Source organism: Lycium barbarum, chromosome 3, assembly GCF_019175385.1.
Source record: "Lycium barbarum isolate Lr01 chromosome 3, ASM1917538v2, whole genome shotgun sequence".
Classification (NCBI taxonomy): domain Eukaryota; kingdom Viridiplantae; phylum Streptophyta; class Magnoliopsida; order Solanales; family Solanaceae; genus Lycium; species Lycium barbarum.
This window is the reverse complement of record NC_083339.1, coordinates 147,231,202-147,246,801: the sequence shown is the minus strand read 5'-3', so window position 1 is coordinate 147,246,801 and position 15,600 is coordinate 147,231,202. Positions and strand designations below refer to the sequence as shown.

The 15,600-nt window shown below is 37.3% G+C and overlaps 1 protein-coding gene across 4 annotated transcripts; it reads right to left on the bottom strand.

Moving 5' to 3' along the window:
* Positions 1–181: 181 nt before the first annotated feature.
* LOC132633473 (DUF724 domain-containing protein 6-like) lies at positions 182–14,646 on the bottom strand. 4 transcript variants are annotated; one of them, XM_060349915.1, is made up of 8 exons: positions 14,335–14,645; positions 13,943–14,118; positions 11,265–11,462; positions 2,630–2,732; positions 2,391–2,551; positions 1,819–1,879; positions 1,641–1,751; positions 182–1,080 (listed from the first exon to the last, which is right to left on the bottom strand). In XM_060349915.1, the coding sequence occupies exons 1-8, from the start codon at positions 14,495–14,497 to the stop codon at positions 389–391; spliced, it is 1,665 nt and encodes a 554-aa protein (XP_060205898.1). In that variant the 5' UTR covers positions 14,498–14,645; the 3' UTR covers positions 182–388. The 4 variants fall into 4 exon arrangements, with proteins under 4 accessions (XP_060205898.1, XP_060205895.1, XP_060205897.1 ...); XM_060349912.1 differs by having other exon boundaries at positions 13,943–14,645; XM_060349914.1 differs by having other exon boundaries at positions 2,391–2,536; positions 13,943–14,645.
* Positions 14,647–15,600: the final 954 nt, after the last annotated feature.

The following is a 15,600-nucleotide window of genomic DNA, read 5'->3' as shown; positions in this document are numbered from 1 at the left end:
CATTTAACTTTTAAAGCACTGTAGTAGCCACCTGTTTGATGTGAACTTCTGAATCCTAAAAATGGGGACAGTTCAGAGAAAAGAAAAAGACACATTCATACTGAGCTAATAGCACTACAACCACCATACCTCGAGCCAAAACAAGTTAGGATCGACCACACATGTACTTCGAAAAGCTCTCTTACAGAAGTTAGAAGGAAACATGGCACCAAACAGCGAAACTTATTTACAAAAATATGGTTTCATAATGAAAAACTTCTGTACCAAATTTGTTTCTAATGAAAAACATATTATCTAAACTGCAGACAGCAAGGATTTCTCAACTTATCAACATTTCTACAAATCAGTTCTCTTTCAGATGAAGATTTACAAACGTTGAAATTCTCTTTCAGCTGAAGATCTGCTTCACTGAAGCAACTGTTCCTTCAATATCACGCTCAACATGACGAAGGTCATCACAAATGGCACCCTTTACAGATTTCGATACCTTGATATGACTATCCATCGTCTCTAACACGTTCTTGGCTGACATAAGTTCTTTTTCTAGATCCCTTATCTTCAAAGCAATCTTGTTAATCTCAATTTTAGCTATCGCTTTGTGAGAATAGCATTTTCTGATTTTGCCCTCTTCTTCTTCCAACTTGTTTCGAAGGTGAGTTTGCTTCTCGTTGTTCGACAGCAAATCCTTCAAATGACGTTTAACCGGCACTAGATCAAATCCATACTCCTCCAAGTCCTTGATAGAGTCCAGCATGTCACTAATGAGATCTGAACTATTAAGTTCAGCAACGGTTAATTTGGGTATCCTCTCAACGAAAAAAGCATAGTTTGTCATCTTTAGTAAAGCTACTTCTTCCCTTTTCTTCTCCTCATATTGTATTAAAGGTGAAAAATGTGGATTTTGTGGAATCTTTGCAAATATTTCCATAGATTCAAATTCTCTCCAAAGAGCAGAGTTCTTCTTAAATGGCAGTTCCAGACTCGGCTCAGGCGTGATGGAACTAAGTTCAGCATTTGGCATTTTTTTAGGTTGTTGAGTAGTGGGACCAGCACGTTGTTGGACTGCTGCAGCAGAGACTCCTGCAAATGTAATTTTTAAGGAAGATACTAAAATGAATAATTGAAATGTGGCTAGATTACCTTGAAAAGAAAGGAAGTACTATAAAAATACTTCTTTTCCTTCTTAAGTCCATAATAAATTATCAAGGTTGAGCTTGTATCGAATTATAAGGTCTAATTGAGCTCAAACTCACAACCTATCCATAACTAACTTCAGTCTTGCACACACACCTGGATATTCATCTTTTCCTGTTCAACTGCAGTTCTTGCTGTAAGTGAACACATGCACTTAGAAATAGATGATGCTTAATTTTAGAAACCTCTCTTTCATATTATAATAGTATCAAATAATGCAGACAGCTCGGAGTTCTTTATAGCACTTGGTACAAAAGTAGTTATTAAGCAATCTAGATAGAAGTTAAAACTAGTAGGAATAATTTAAGTATTTAACATTAGAACGCAATTTCCTTGAGAACCACAAACTTTGAAACAAGAAGCTAAACACATAGGAATTACAAAATAATTGAAAACAGGATTCGTAGATATATTGTGTTAAATTGCACTGAGAATGCATGCTTTACCTGCTGAAGTATTTATCCCACTAGTTTTAGTTGAAGATAACTCAGCTTGATTTGCATTCTGTTGATTAACCGAGTCATGGAGAGTGCTTTCAAGTAATTGTTTCTCCATACCTGTCATCAAGCAAAACATTATGCAATCATGCAATAGGGAACAAAACTGTACACCAAAATTTGTTACCTGGTGGTACAGCAAGTGATCTATGGGCAGACTGGTCCACGGTACTTCTTTCTCTGGTACCCTGGATGACAAAAATAGAAAGTAAACACCAGAATAAATCAGAAATAACAGAAAAGTGAATCTATGGAGGAGAAAGGCAAGGAACTCAAGCAGATGGACTACTCATACTTTAATCAATGACATCTTTTATATCATTTAGATCTTTATTTAGGCCTCATGCTGTTGGTAAAATCAAAGCATCTAGGTGATGGTATTCTGGAATCCAATTATCATATACAAATATCAATTCCTAGATTTTAAGTAGGTGTTTGGCCACGCAATTTGGAGCTCAAATTTGAAGTTTTGATTTCAATTCCATGTTTGCGATTTCAATTTTTTTAAAATTTAAAACTTCACCCATAAGTTTATATTTTGCAAGACCCACAATTTCAAAAGAAAGAAAGAAAAAAAAATGTTCGACGTGAAGAGATTGTTTGTACCGTGTGGGAGGGTTATTTTAAAGAATAGCTAGTTACTACTGTTGATTTATTGGACAGTGGATCTTTGCACCAGATGAATGAGCAATATGTTACCTCAACAATCTGAAATTTGGAATCACCTTGCTTCCCATCCTCATCTCTGGTGCGCTTGAGAGAGCGGACACAGGGCGCTAGGATTCCCACATCAACCACATTTTCAATATCCTCTTTGTTCAGCTCTCTATCAACACCCTCTTCAACTAGTTTATTGCAGTCTGCATCCACATATAGTTGAGTTCTTCACAAATAGTGACGGATATCAACTAGGGAGTGTAGAGTTAAGAGTCGCTTACTCCCACTAGAACGAGTGATCTCAATTGATGAACAATTTTTACTTTCTTCCATTGCATGACTTGATTGATTATCTATTGAACCAAGTGTTCTTGGTTTTCTAGTCTGCAAAAGTTAGCACAAACCACCAAAAGAGTCAGGCTCTAGAGACCTCTACCTCCCTTTCTCATTCAAACCCCGATATAGAGATATGTTAAGTATGCAAACCAACAACCTTTGCTTCAACACAGCTGAAAACAGCCATTAAATAACAATGCTGATTATGTCATACTGAATATTCTAAAGTTGATAAACATACCAAACGCATCAGTAGCCAGTGAACTTCAATTTAACATAGAACAAACCATAGAGCTTGATTTTTTTATCAGTAATCACAGAGCTGATTATTGAAGTACATTGTAGTGGCAGTCACAAGATTTTCGGATCTAGTCTCTTTTGCTTTGTAATTTTTCACTGAGCTGGTACAGAGAAAATTGAGAGAGCAGGGGAAGAAAGAACGGATATTTGGAATCTCATTCCCTACCACAGAAATGTACATTTTTCACAGAAGGGAAAGCATGATATAAAAGAGAAGGTTCAAAGAGAAAAAGTTGATGGGTACAATGTAGAAAGACTAGAAGTTCATCTTTTCTTGTTCTCTGAATGCTTGAAGGTTTTTAGGAAAGAATGTCAAGTTTCTCAACACACTGGTCAATGAGCTAAAAGACTAGAGAAAATAGAAGGAAAATCAATTCTATGGAACATCTGATCAACCTCCTTTAAGACCTTTTGGATTGGTCAAGCAATAGCGAAAATGTCTCCTCAGAGTTGACAAACTAAAAGAAAGATTGACAAACCAATTTTATTCTAACACAAACAAATTTCTGAATGCTTCAACATGTTACATTTTTCAGAACGTTCCAATGATCGCAATTAAGTATGCTGTATCAGCTATTCTTGAACAAAGAGAAAGCAATGAAACAAGCCAACATGGAATTAAAGGGGAAATAACCCATATATACAGCCCAGACATCTAGTTTACAGCCGACTAGCCTACTGTATCATCAGTGTATAGATAATGTATATATACGGGTCACACATCTAGTTCGGTATATAGATAATGTATCTGTTTTGTATAGCTATATATAAATATTACATATTTAATGTATATGCTTTGTATAATCATGTATAAACACACGAAACCAACTCAAATTGAAGTTTATTTCGGTCATAATAGTTCAAAGATTTGAAGTTCTAAACCATTTTAGATATGTTTAAAGACTGTATTTCAGATTAAACACATCAAACGTCAGAATAAAAGCTCATCAAACGTTATAGACAGATGCTGCAGGATGAGATTTCAAAGAAAATGATAAAGCAAAAAAGAAGATAGAGAGATTGACATAGAGGAAAAGAATAGGAACCAATTAGGCGTGGCAAATGGGCCATTTGGGCTAAAGTTGGGCGGGTCAAGATGGGTTGAACCTATAGATGGGCCAAAGCCCAACCCTGCCCAAAGCTTGTTTGGACTAAGATGGGCCGAGTCAAGATAGGCTAAATGAAGGGTCATAACCCAACCCGCCCAACTTAACCCACATTTTCAACATTTTGACAAACTAAAAATATTGATATTCTTTGATTGTAAATATTCTCTCGCTCTAAATAAACAGTGTTTTGAAAATCAAATTTAAATACTTTTTGGGTGTAAAAAAAACTCAAACATATGCTTTTACACAAAATAATAAAGATATTCATTGTAAATATTTCCTCATAAGTTATCTCAATATATTCGAAATTATTCCAAAAATAAATCAAAAGAAAATTAAATGTTAATTGATGTAATGAATATTGATTTTGTCAAATTCCTCTCTTTTACCCCTTTGTCTTATTTATATATTTTTATTGTTGTCTTGGACCAGTGTTGTCAAAGGCGCGCTTAAGCCCTAAAGCGAGGCTCAAAACATGTTGAGCACTTCGCCTCGCTTTATGTGCGCTTCAGTGTCATCATCAAGGCTCGAAGACATATTTTTCCTTGCCAATTAGTCTCTCTTGAAGAGATGACACCAGATAATTGATATTTCACTCCATCGTTATGTTTTTACAATTTGTTTGTCCATATATTTGTTATCCATGCTTAATATTATTAGTCTTGGGCTAAACATATATATATTATTATTTTGCACCATTGCGCCTTTTTTCATTACAGCCCACGCTTTATTTGCACTTTGCGCTTAAAGCCCCAGCTGACTTTAGAGCTTTTTTTGTGCTTTTCGCTTTTGATAACACTGTCTTGGACATAACTAAGAGTGGCAAACGTATCTCAGATATGAGTGGGTCGAAAATAGGTTAAACAAAAACAGATAAGCATAGACCCTCAAGAAAAAGAAAAAAATCAAAACTTAAAAATAAAAAGTTACTAATAAAAAATTTAAATAATGAAATAAAAAATATAAAAAAAATATTTTTTCTAAAAAAAATTAAAAATAAACATTTTAAAAAATAAAAATAATTACAAAATAAATCTAAATAATAATTAAAAAAGAATTTAATCATGTTTTGTACTTTTATTCTTATGAATGGAGGACAATTGATAGGTCAGTTTGGGCTCATTTCATGGGCCAGTTTGGGCTGATTACTTGTTGGGTCAACTTAGGCTAAGCCCAAATCAGCCCATCTTCAAAATCACTCTAGCCCAAACTCATTAAAGCATGGGCGGGTTGGGCGGGTCAAATGGGTTTGGGCTAGTTTTGTTACCCCCTAGAACCAATTCTAAGGTGACAATCTAAACAATTCCAACAGATTACTCAATTGACTTGATGGTTAATTGTGTTATGATGAATTCAATTAGACGCCTCACCGGTGACCACCATAGCGTCCCCAAAACAAATCATCAGAATCCGAACAATAAACCAAGAATATTAGTTACCATTTTCCTTAAATAGTTATGGCTATCTTCCTTTCGCTTTTCCTTCTTTTTCTCTTTTCTCTTGGTTTCGCGGCTCTCTTTCTTCTCCACTTCCTAATCACCTCCACCCCCTTCTGCCTTCCAGCGAGAACCCAATTGTCGGAGCTTCTTTATTGTGGGTCCCAACAATCTTTCTGTCAACTTAGCTGACGACCACTCCGAAAGTCACTCATTGCTGAGCTAAAGAGGTTTATTGGGCTAACATTGGTAAGAATGAGGAAGTTGGGCCAAATCCCGTAGACTAGATGCTTGATCGGTACTGGGCTGTAACGATCTCAAATCAATAAGGTTTAGAAGTCCTTTTATATCCTTGTTACTTAAGAAACAATATATGCTGCCTTAAATAAATGATAGAGAACCGCACCAAGGGTGCTGCTTAGTGGGTCAATGAAGTGGGTTTAAGACCCATGATTTCTCAGGTTCAAATCTCAGCAGAGGCAGCAACACTAGATGATTTCTTCAAAGCTATCCAAGCATTGGTGAACAGAATTACCCCCTACCTGTGTTGTTGGGAGGTGGCAGGTACTCAGTGGCGGAGCTACAGTAGTATAGGATGGTTAGTCGAACACCCTTTGCCGAAAAATTATACAGTGTATATAGGTTGAATATTACCTTTTCTTGAGAGATAATTTATCTTGAACTACCTTAAAACGACTGAGGAAGGAGGTCCAGTGGTAAAGGGTGTTCAACCTTCAAAGCGAGTTAATGGTCTTGTGTTCGATTCTAGCCTGAGCCGGCGTATGTCTATATGAAAAAGACTTAAAAAAAAAAAAAACATTTCTTTCCTAAAACAAAAAAGACTTACAAATGTCTAATCCCAAAAAAAGTCTTCATTCTTATTTTCGTTTTATAGCCAAAAATTAAGTGGGGATTAAAACGTTAATCCCACCCCTTCACTGGCAAACTTTTTTAGTTTTTGTCCTTCTCCCTTTCTCTCTCTTTCAACTCCTCCCACTTAACCAGATGGAACTTCTTCTTGTCTTCATTACCTTGCCAGAAAAAGTTTCTCCTAAGAGTATCTATCCTCTTAATTCTTTTACACTCAAGAATCAAAGATCGTGATAGATACTCAAAAATGGATTTGGTATTACACTATCTACTTGGCAAGGTTATTATACAACAACAACAACAACCCAGTAAAATCCCACAACGTGGGGTCTGGGGAGGGTAGAGTGTACGCAGACTTTACTCCTACCAAGGTAGGACGGCTGTTTCCGAAAGACCCTCGGCTCAATAAAAAAGCATAAAAAGAGGTCAGATAAGGCTAAGAGATTCAAAGCGATATGGAAATGAAGTAATGCAAGCGACACAGATAACATAGAATTATCAAAGCACAGGAAATAACAAATAATAGCATAAATCAGAGCACAAGAAATTATACTACGATAATGCGACTACTAATAAGACAGGAGGATGAGACTATCTACTAGCCTTCTACCCAAATCTGGGTCCTCCAAACCCTCCTATCTAAGGTCATGTCCTCGGTAAGCTGTAACTGCGTCATGTCGTGTCTAATTACCTCTCCCCAATACTTCTTCGGCCTACCCTTACCTCGTCTGAAACCATCCATGGCCAACCTCTCACACCTCCTCATTGGGGCATCTGTGTCTCTCCTCTTCACATGCCCAAACCATCTCAATCTCGCTTCTCGCATCTTGTCTTCCACCGAGGCCGCTCCCACCTTGTCCCGAATATCCTCATTCCTAATCCTGTCACTCCTGGTGTGGCCACACATCCATCTCAACATTCTCATCTCGGCAACTTTCATCTTTTGAACGTGAGAGATCCTAACTGGCCAACACTCCGCCCCATACAACATAGTCGGTCTAACCACCACTTTGTAGAACTTGCCCTTAAGTTGTGGTGGCACCTTCTTGTCACATAGCACTCCGGAAGCAAGCCTCTATTTCATCCACCCTGCCCCAATACGATGTATGACATCCTCGTCAATCTCCCCGCTGCCTTGTATAATAGACCCAAGATACTTGAAACTACTTTTCTTCTGGATGGCCTGGGTACCAAGCCTCACTTCCAAGCCAGCCTCCTGAGGTGCTTCACTAAACTTACACTCTAAGTACTCTGTCTTGGTCCTACTCAGCTTAAACCCTTTAGACTCCAAAGTTTGTCTCCAATCCTCCAACTTAGCGTTAACTCCGCTACGAGTCTCGTCGATCAGGACTATGTCATCCGCGAAAAGCATACACCATGGCACCTCACCTTGAATTTGTCGTGTCAATCCATCCATCACCAAGGCAAAAAAAACGGACTAAGAGCTGATCCTTGATGCAACCCCATCACAACTGAAAAGTGCTCTGAGTCTCCTCCTATTGTCCTTACCCTGGTTTAGGCTCCCTCATACATGTCCTTGATCACCCTAATGTACGCCACAGGTACGTTTTTAGCCTCCAAGCATCTCCATAGGATCTCTCTTGGAACTTTGTCATAAGTTTTTTCTAGGTCGATGAATACCATGTGTAAGTCCCTCTTCCTCTCCCTATACTGCTCCACCAGTCTCCTCACAAAATGGATGGCTTCAGTAGTTGAGCGTCCCGGCATGAATCCGAACTGGTTCTTTGAAATAGACACGCCTTTCCTCACCCTCATCTCCACCACACTTTCATAGTATGGCTTAGCAGCTTGATACCTCTATAGTTGTTGCAACTCTAGATATCTCCCTTGTTCTTGTATAGAGGGACCATTACACTCGACCTCCATTCTTCAGGCATCATTGTCGTCTTAAAGATGACATTAAACAACCTAGTCAGCCACTCCAAACCTGCCAGGACCGCGGTCTTCCAAAATTCCCCAGGAATCTCGGCAGGTCCGGTCGCTCTTCCCCTGCGCATCCTACGAACAACACCCTTAACCTCCTCAACCTTAATACTCCTGCAATACCCAAAATCGTGACGCCTTCCTGTATGTTCTAAATCTCCCAACACAATGTCTCTGTCCCCTTCTTCATTTAAGAGTTTGGAGAAGTATGACTGCCATCTCCGTCTAATGAGAGTCTCTTCTACCAATACTTTGCCATGCTCGTCCTTGATGCACTTCACTTGATCCACATCCCGTGCCTTTCTCTCCCTCGCCTTGGCTAGCCTGAACAATTTCTGATCCCCTCCTTTCTCTTCTAGTTCAGCATAAAGGCGTTCAAAAGCTGCCGTTTTTGCCGTCGAAACCGCCAACTTCGCCTCCTTCCTCGCCATCTTATAAAGTTCCCTATTCGTCCACTTCTCCACCTCATCCTTGGCAAGGTTATTATATACATCTAAATATTTAATAACCACTTTTCTTATTTTGGCTTTTCGGGTTCGGATCTGGAGCTGTTAGCTTCAATGATTGAACAATCACTATACCCCACTTCCTCTCTGGTAACTTCAACTTCATCGCCCTGAAGGGCGAGTATTTAGTAGGTGATGCTGATGCATTTCCTAAATCCACTTTCTCGATTATCATCGTTGTAGCTATTAGTGCAATTTCTCTGCTACCACTACTGATTTTAAACTTTGTGCAGACAAAGGGTTTGGAATTGTAAAGAACATTGGAAGTTGAGGAAAATGGGGGGTCCTAGAACAATGAAGACGCAAAATAAGTTCTTCAAGTCAAAAGATTTTGGGATCTAGTCTCTTTTGCTTTGTAATTTTCAGTAAGCTCGGACAGAGAAAAATCAAACAAGGTTTGTACCAACAGAATGGAGAGAACAGGCAAGCAAGAACGGATATTCAGGAATCTCATTCCCTTCACCACAGAAACTTACGTGTTTCTCGAAAGGGAAAGCAGGATCTAAAAGAGAAGGTTCATAAGAAAAAGTTTTTGGGTATAATGTAGAAAAAAACTAAGTAACTAACAGTAGTTCATCTCCTCATGTTCTCTTAATTCTTGAAGGTTCTTAAGGAAAAATGTCAAGTTTCCAACACACTGGTTGATGAGCTCAAGGACTAGAATCACCGAGTCCCTTATAAGAAAAAGAGAAAATAAAAGGAGACGTACTTCAATGGAACATCAAATCAACCTCCTTTAAAGTCCTTTTGGATTGGTCAAGCAATAGCGAAAATGTCTCTTTTCAAAGTTGACAAACTAAAAGAAAGATTGACAAACTAAAAGAAAGATTGACAAACCAATTTTATTCCAACACAAACAAATTTCTGAATGCTTCCCACATGTTACATTTTACTGGATGTTCCAAAGATCACAGATAAGTATGCAGTATCAGCTATTCTTGAACAGATAGAAAGCACTCAAACATGCAGATAGCATGGAAATCAATAAGGTTTAGAAGTACTTTAGATCCTTGTTACTTAAGAAAGGATCATTCTATCATGTATTGCATATGCTGCCTTAAATAAATGATAGAGGACCGCACCAAGGGTGTGGCTTAGTGGTCAATGAAGTGGGTTTAAGACCCATGAGTTCCCCGGTTCAAATCTCAGGAGAGGCAACAACACTAGGTGATTTCTTCACAACTGTCCAAGCCTTGGTGAACAGAATTAACCCGTTTCTGTGTTGTTGCGGGGTAGCAGGAACTCAGCGGAGGAGATACAGTGGTATAGGGCGGACAGTTGAACACCTTTACAGTGTATATAGGTTTAATATTACCTTTTCTGGATAGATAATATATCTTGAAAACCTTTAAAACAACTGAGGGAGGCGGTCCAGTGGTAAAGGGTGTACAAAGCAAGATGACAGCGTTGTGTTCGATCTGGCCTGGGAAGTCCGCATATCTTTATGAAAAAGACAATTTTTTTTAGAAAAAACAAACAACCAGACTTTCTGGGAAAAAAAAGGGCTAAAGGCGTTTAATCCCAAAAAAGGCAGAAAAGCTTAATTCTTATTTTCCTTTTATAGCCAAAAAGTAAGTGGGGATTAAAACGTTAATCCCACCCCGTCATTGGCAATTGTTTTTAGTTTTTTTCCTCCACTCTTTCTCTCTCTGCTCTCAATACCTTCAATCCGTTCATATTTTTTTTACAATCAAAAATCAAATAGTTCTAAAATACTTTTTAACTCAAATTTAACTTCAGATCGTGATACATACTCAAAAGGATTTGGTATTACACTCTCTCTACTTGGCAAGGTTATTAAATACACCTAAGTGAATACTTAGGGTAATATAGTATTTTAAGAAAGTTAATCCACTAATAATGACTTGCAATTTTTTTATAGCTCAAAAATCCTTGAGTATCAGAAACGCACGGTTTGAAATTTAACGAACAATGATTTGCACATTCCATTGATGCAGAATATGTAATTTTATAACGTTATTATTTCAACACAATGTTGAGTTAAATTGGAATGTTTTTGCTCTATATTTGTTTAAGTTTGGCTTTTTGGTTTTGTATCTTCCTTATTTTGTAAGATATGTTAACTTTACCATATGGATAATAGGATACTTGCAAATGGATGATCGCGATTTAAGGAAAAAAATTGTCGTCTATGCACCCATTCATTGATTTTTTAATTTGCTTCTTCAAAGTTTGAACACCCTTCGTGAAGTTTCTAGCTACGCCGCTGCATGTACCCCGTGGAATTAGTAGAGGTACGCGCAAGCTAGCCCGGATACAACGGTTATCAAAAGAAATAAATGATAGAAGACTTTTAAAAGTTCAGAAAGAACAGAAAGAAAATTGATGAGTTATCATGCAAAACATCAGAAGAAAAAAGCATGAACTAAGCATAAGATGGTAGAAGCCACTTACAAATGCCTTCCCAGATACCAAAGGCCTGGGAAATTCTTGATTCTCCAAAGCTTCTACCCTATGTTTTCTACTTCTTAACTTCTTTGGAGGCCGTACCCCATCAGTCCTAATCTCCATTTCCAGTTTCTTGTTGGAAGAGGTTGTTTCCTTGATGGTGTGATCTAATGCAGCACTTGAAGTTCCCAATTGAAGAGGCATCTGGTACCATTGGCACAGAAGTGAGTGATTATATTGCTTGATGATGTAAAATTTTGAACAAATAAAACCGAGAAAAATTACATGTACAATGGCGTCTCCAAAGACATTGTGTTAGGAAAACATATCAAAAACTCAGACAAAGACACAACACATGTCAATTTTTTAGTTGTAGTTATATCACAATAGACAACTACTCCCAAGATTTGGACATAAGAACATTATTAACACGACAGATCCATTGAACTTAGAGCAGGTTTATAATTACACTACCACAAGACAAACTTAGATCTTACTACAGACATCATGGGAACTAACAAATTACATGCTCCACCTTTTCCTAGTAAGTATTATTCTTCTAGTGGACAAAATGACCACATGCTCTCCCTGAAACATAAGCTGGACAACAACATACCCAGTGAAATCCCACAATGTGGGGTCTGGGGAGGGTAAAGTGTACGCAGACCTTACCCCTCTCTCGGAAGATAGGGAGGCTGTTTCCAGAAGACCCCCGGCAAATACAGACAAGTAAATAAATAATTCACTAATTAAATTGCGAAGATAAGGTAACATACGGATATTTTTGACACTGTATATGGGCATAAGGATCGTTAACGGTGTTATGGGAGGTCTAATCAAAACATATCAACAAGTATTATACTAGCTAACCGTGACCAATACTTTGAGCTCCAAATTGATTCATTCTATTTATTAGTGGAAGCAAATGCAAAATAATCACTAACGTTGAGAAAGTGCACAATATAGAGTAAATAACAGAAAAGTAGCCACCCAGCATATACAAGGAGACACATCAACCACCCTAGTAAGAACACGATACAGTACATCATCAAAATTGTTGTAGAATCGATTTTCATTTTTCAAAGTAGCAAATTTTTTTATTAAGATTCTATGTTCAGTAATGAGAAAATCTGTCACATGTAATTTGTAATTATCCAACTTCCTTGTATAAAACATTGTAAATAAATCTTTGCTATTTAGTTCAAAATTCAGGCCAACTTAATCTTAATAAACACATGCAAATTGAAGGTAAATTTATTAGTCCCTCCATCCCAATTTATGTAATAGTATTTGACTGGCCACAAAATTAAACTGTTTCTAAATATGGATTTGTGACATTCGACTAACAAACAGTGTTATCAAAAGCGAAAAGCGCAAGAAAGCTCTAACGTCCGTTGGGACTTTAAGCACAAAGTGCAAATAAAGTGTGGGCTTTAACGGAAAAAGGCGCAAATGTAGAAAACAAAAATATATATATATATATATACACACACACACATATATATACATAATGTGTGTGTGTGTGTGTGTGTGTGTGTATATATATATATATATATATATATATATATATATATGCACACATACTGTATCAATTGTTTAAGAGTATAGCCTTTTCAGCAAAACGCTCATTGGCAAGGAAAAGTATGTCCCAGAGCCTTCATGACCACACTAAAGCGCACATTAAGCGAGGCGAAGCGCTCAACATGTTTTGAACCTCCCGTTACTTCCATCCTTACCGCCTAACACAACCTTCATCTCCCGTTACCACCTAACGCACCTCGTCTTCACCTCCATCACCCCACACCCCTACGCCCACCACCCACCTCCTATAGTGTTTGTCTAGATTACATACAAATGCTTTTAGGATAATATATTTTGCTTACGTACCGAACACAAGAAAATAAGTAAGAAACTCACATATTTTCGTGGAAAACATTTTCCATGAAAGCATTTTCCTTCCTACCGAACACACCCTTAGTTTGATTGGCCAAATTGACCTTAAATAAACACATGCAAATTGAAGGTAAAATTTATTACTCCCTCCATCCCAATTTATGTCCCAATTTATGATATGGGGGCACGAAACTAAATTGTTTCTAAATATAGAAAGGTGATATTCAACCATACTGTAAAGTGCATCACATCGTAAAAAATGGGACAAAGGGAGTAGTACCTTTTCATGTGGACGGAACCAATTTCCACCACCAACCCAATCATGAAGGAACCTTAAATAAACACATACAAATCGAAGCTAAAATTTATTACTCCCTCCCAACCAATTTATGTGACGTTACCTGAATGGACACAAAGGTAGGTTTAAGCTCTGCGTACACTATGCGCTCCCCCAAACCCCACTTTGTGGGATTTCACTGGGTATTTTGTTGTTGTTGTATCTGAGCGGACACGAAGTTAAATTATTTCTAAATATGAAAGGTAGTAAGTACCTTTGCAACAGGATGGATCAAATTACTTCCACCAACCCAATCAAGATGGAACCTTAAATAAACACGTGCAAGCTGAAGCTAAAATTTATTACTCTATCCCTTCAATATATGAATGGACACAATGGTAGAAATAACGTTTGCGTACACTCTTACCTCCCCAGACCCCACTTGTGGGATTACACTGGATATATGAATGGACACAAAATTAAATTATTTCAAAATATAGAAGGTAGAAAGTACCTTTTCACCGGGACGGACCCAATTATTTCCACCTACCCAATCAAGATGGAGCCTCAATTCATGTTCATCAAACTCAAGTTCCTCATCTGGTTCCTTAAAAGCAACCCTAAACCTACAAGTATTACCATCAACATCACCATTACCAACAACCTTAACAACAACACCAGTCCACCACCCTGCAAGATAAAATGCATCAACAACATCATGCACTCGAATAAACCTCCGCCCCTCATACTTTAACGGCGGGACCGGCCTTAATAGGCTCCGTTTCCGAACGAACTCACGTTTAGGTTTGGATTCACTTTCATCAGATAACAAATGCTTATACTCAACCCAAAAACCCCTTTTTTTATTTTCTTTTTTTGGGGTCGGGTTTAGGTTCGGAGCCGAACCTGTTGGTTTGAGTGGTTCAACAATGATAGCTTCGTAAAGAGCTCCAGTAAAACCTATTTCTTCTCTGGTAACTTCAACTTCATCGCCTATTTTGAAAGGCGAGTAATTAGTAGGTGATGTTGATGCATTTCCTGTTTTTAATTCCACTTTTTCGATTATCATTTTTGTTGATTGTTAATGAAATTTTTCTGCTAAAACTACTGATTTTAGCTTTGTGAAGTGAAAGGGTTTGAGGTTTGTACAGAACATTGGAATTCGTAGAAAACTGGCGGGTTCTAGAGCTCCATTGGGAATGTACTGTATGGTACAAACACAACATACAGACTAAAAACTAAAAGGAAAATACCCCTAAACTTCTCCATTTTTGCAAGTAGCCCCTTGAAATAAGTTAACCTTTTAAAATACGAAAAAAGGATTAAATATACTCCTTTATTTTATTTTACTAACTAACTTTACCATCGGTGAGTAATTGTGCGTCTTTAAACTTCACACTTATACTCCCAATTTGAATGATCCCAAATCCTCTTTAATTTCCTGATTTCAAAAAAATTATCCACTCAAAGACAAAAACACACCCAAATAATAAACCTAAAAACTCACCTCAGATTTCACCTTCAAACCCATATCCGATTCTTGATTCCTTGAGAATTGAGTAGTTTCCAACGAGATTCAACAAGCTTCTTCAATGGAGTCTTATGCTCCATTCTGATGTAGGTTTTAAGTTCCACATCTTTTACTTAGGACAAAACACAAGAATTCATTGTTCATTATTTTATTTTATTTTATTTTTCTTGAAGAATGAAGCTTTGTTAAATTTTTCAGAATTAGAGTGTTAACAAAGAGAGTGGGTAATTTTTTTAAAATCAGGTAATTTAAGAGGATTTGGATTTTCCATCCAAATAGGGGTATAAGTTTGAAATTTGAAGACGGCAGAGTATTTTTATTCACAATCACTAACGGATGATAAAGTTAGCTAATAAAATAAAATAGAGAGATATAAAGTAATAGCATACCCTTTCCATGAGTAAAGCGATGCGCTTAAGAGAGAGTGTTTCCAACAAGGCGCTCAAAGGTAATTCCAATAATAGATGGTAGATGTATAAATCTAAACTTCATAAACATGGATTAATATCATGTTGTTATATGTTGAGATTAGGTACTTTTTAATAGCAATGTAATTAATTAAACCACTAAATTTACCTATGTTTGATATCTTTTTAGTTCTTTTGTGTAAATTATCCGCTTCAATCTGAAGAAGCCCGGCA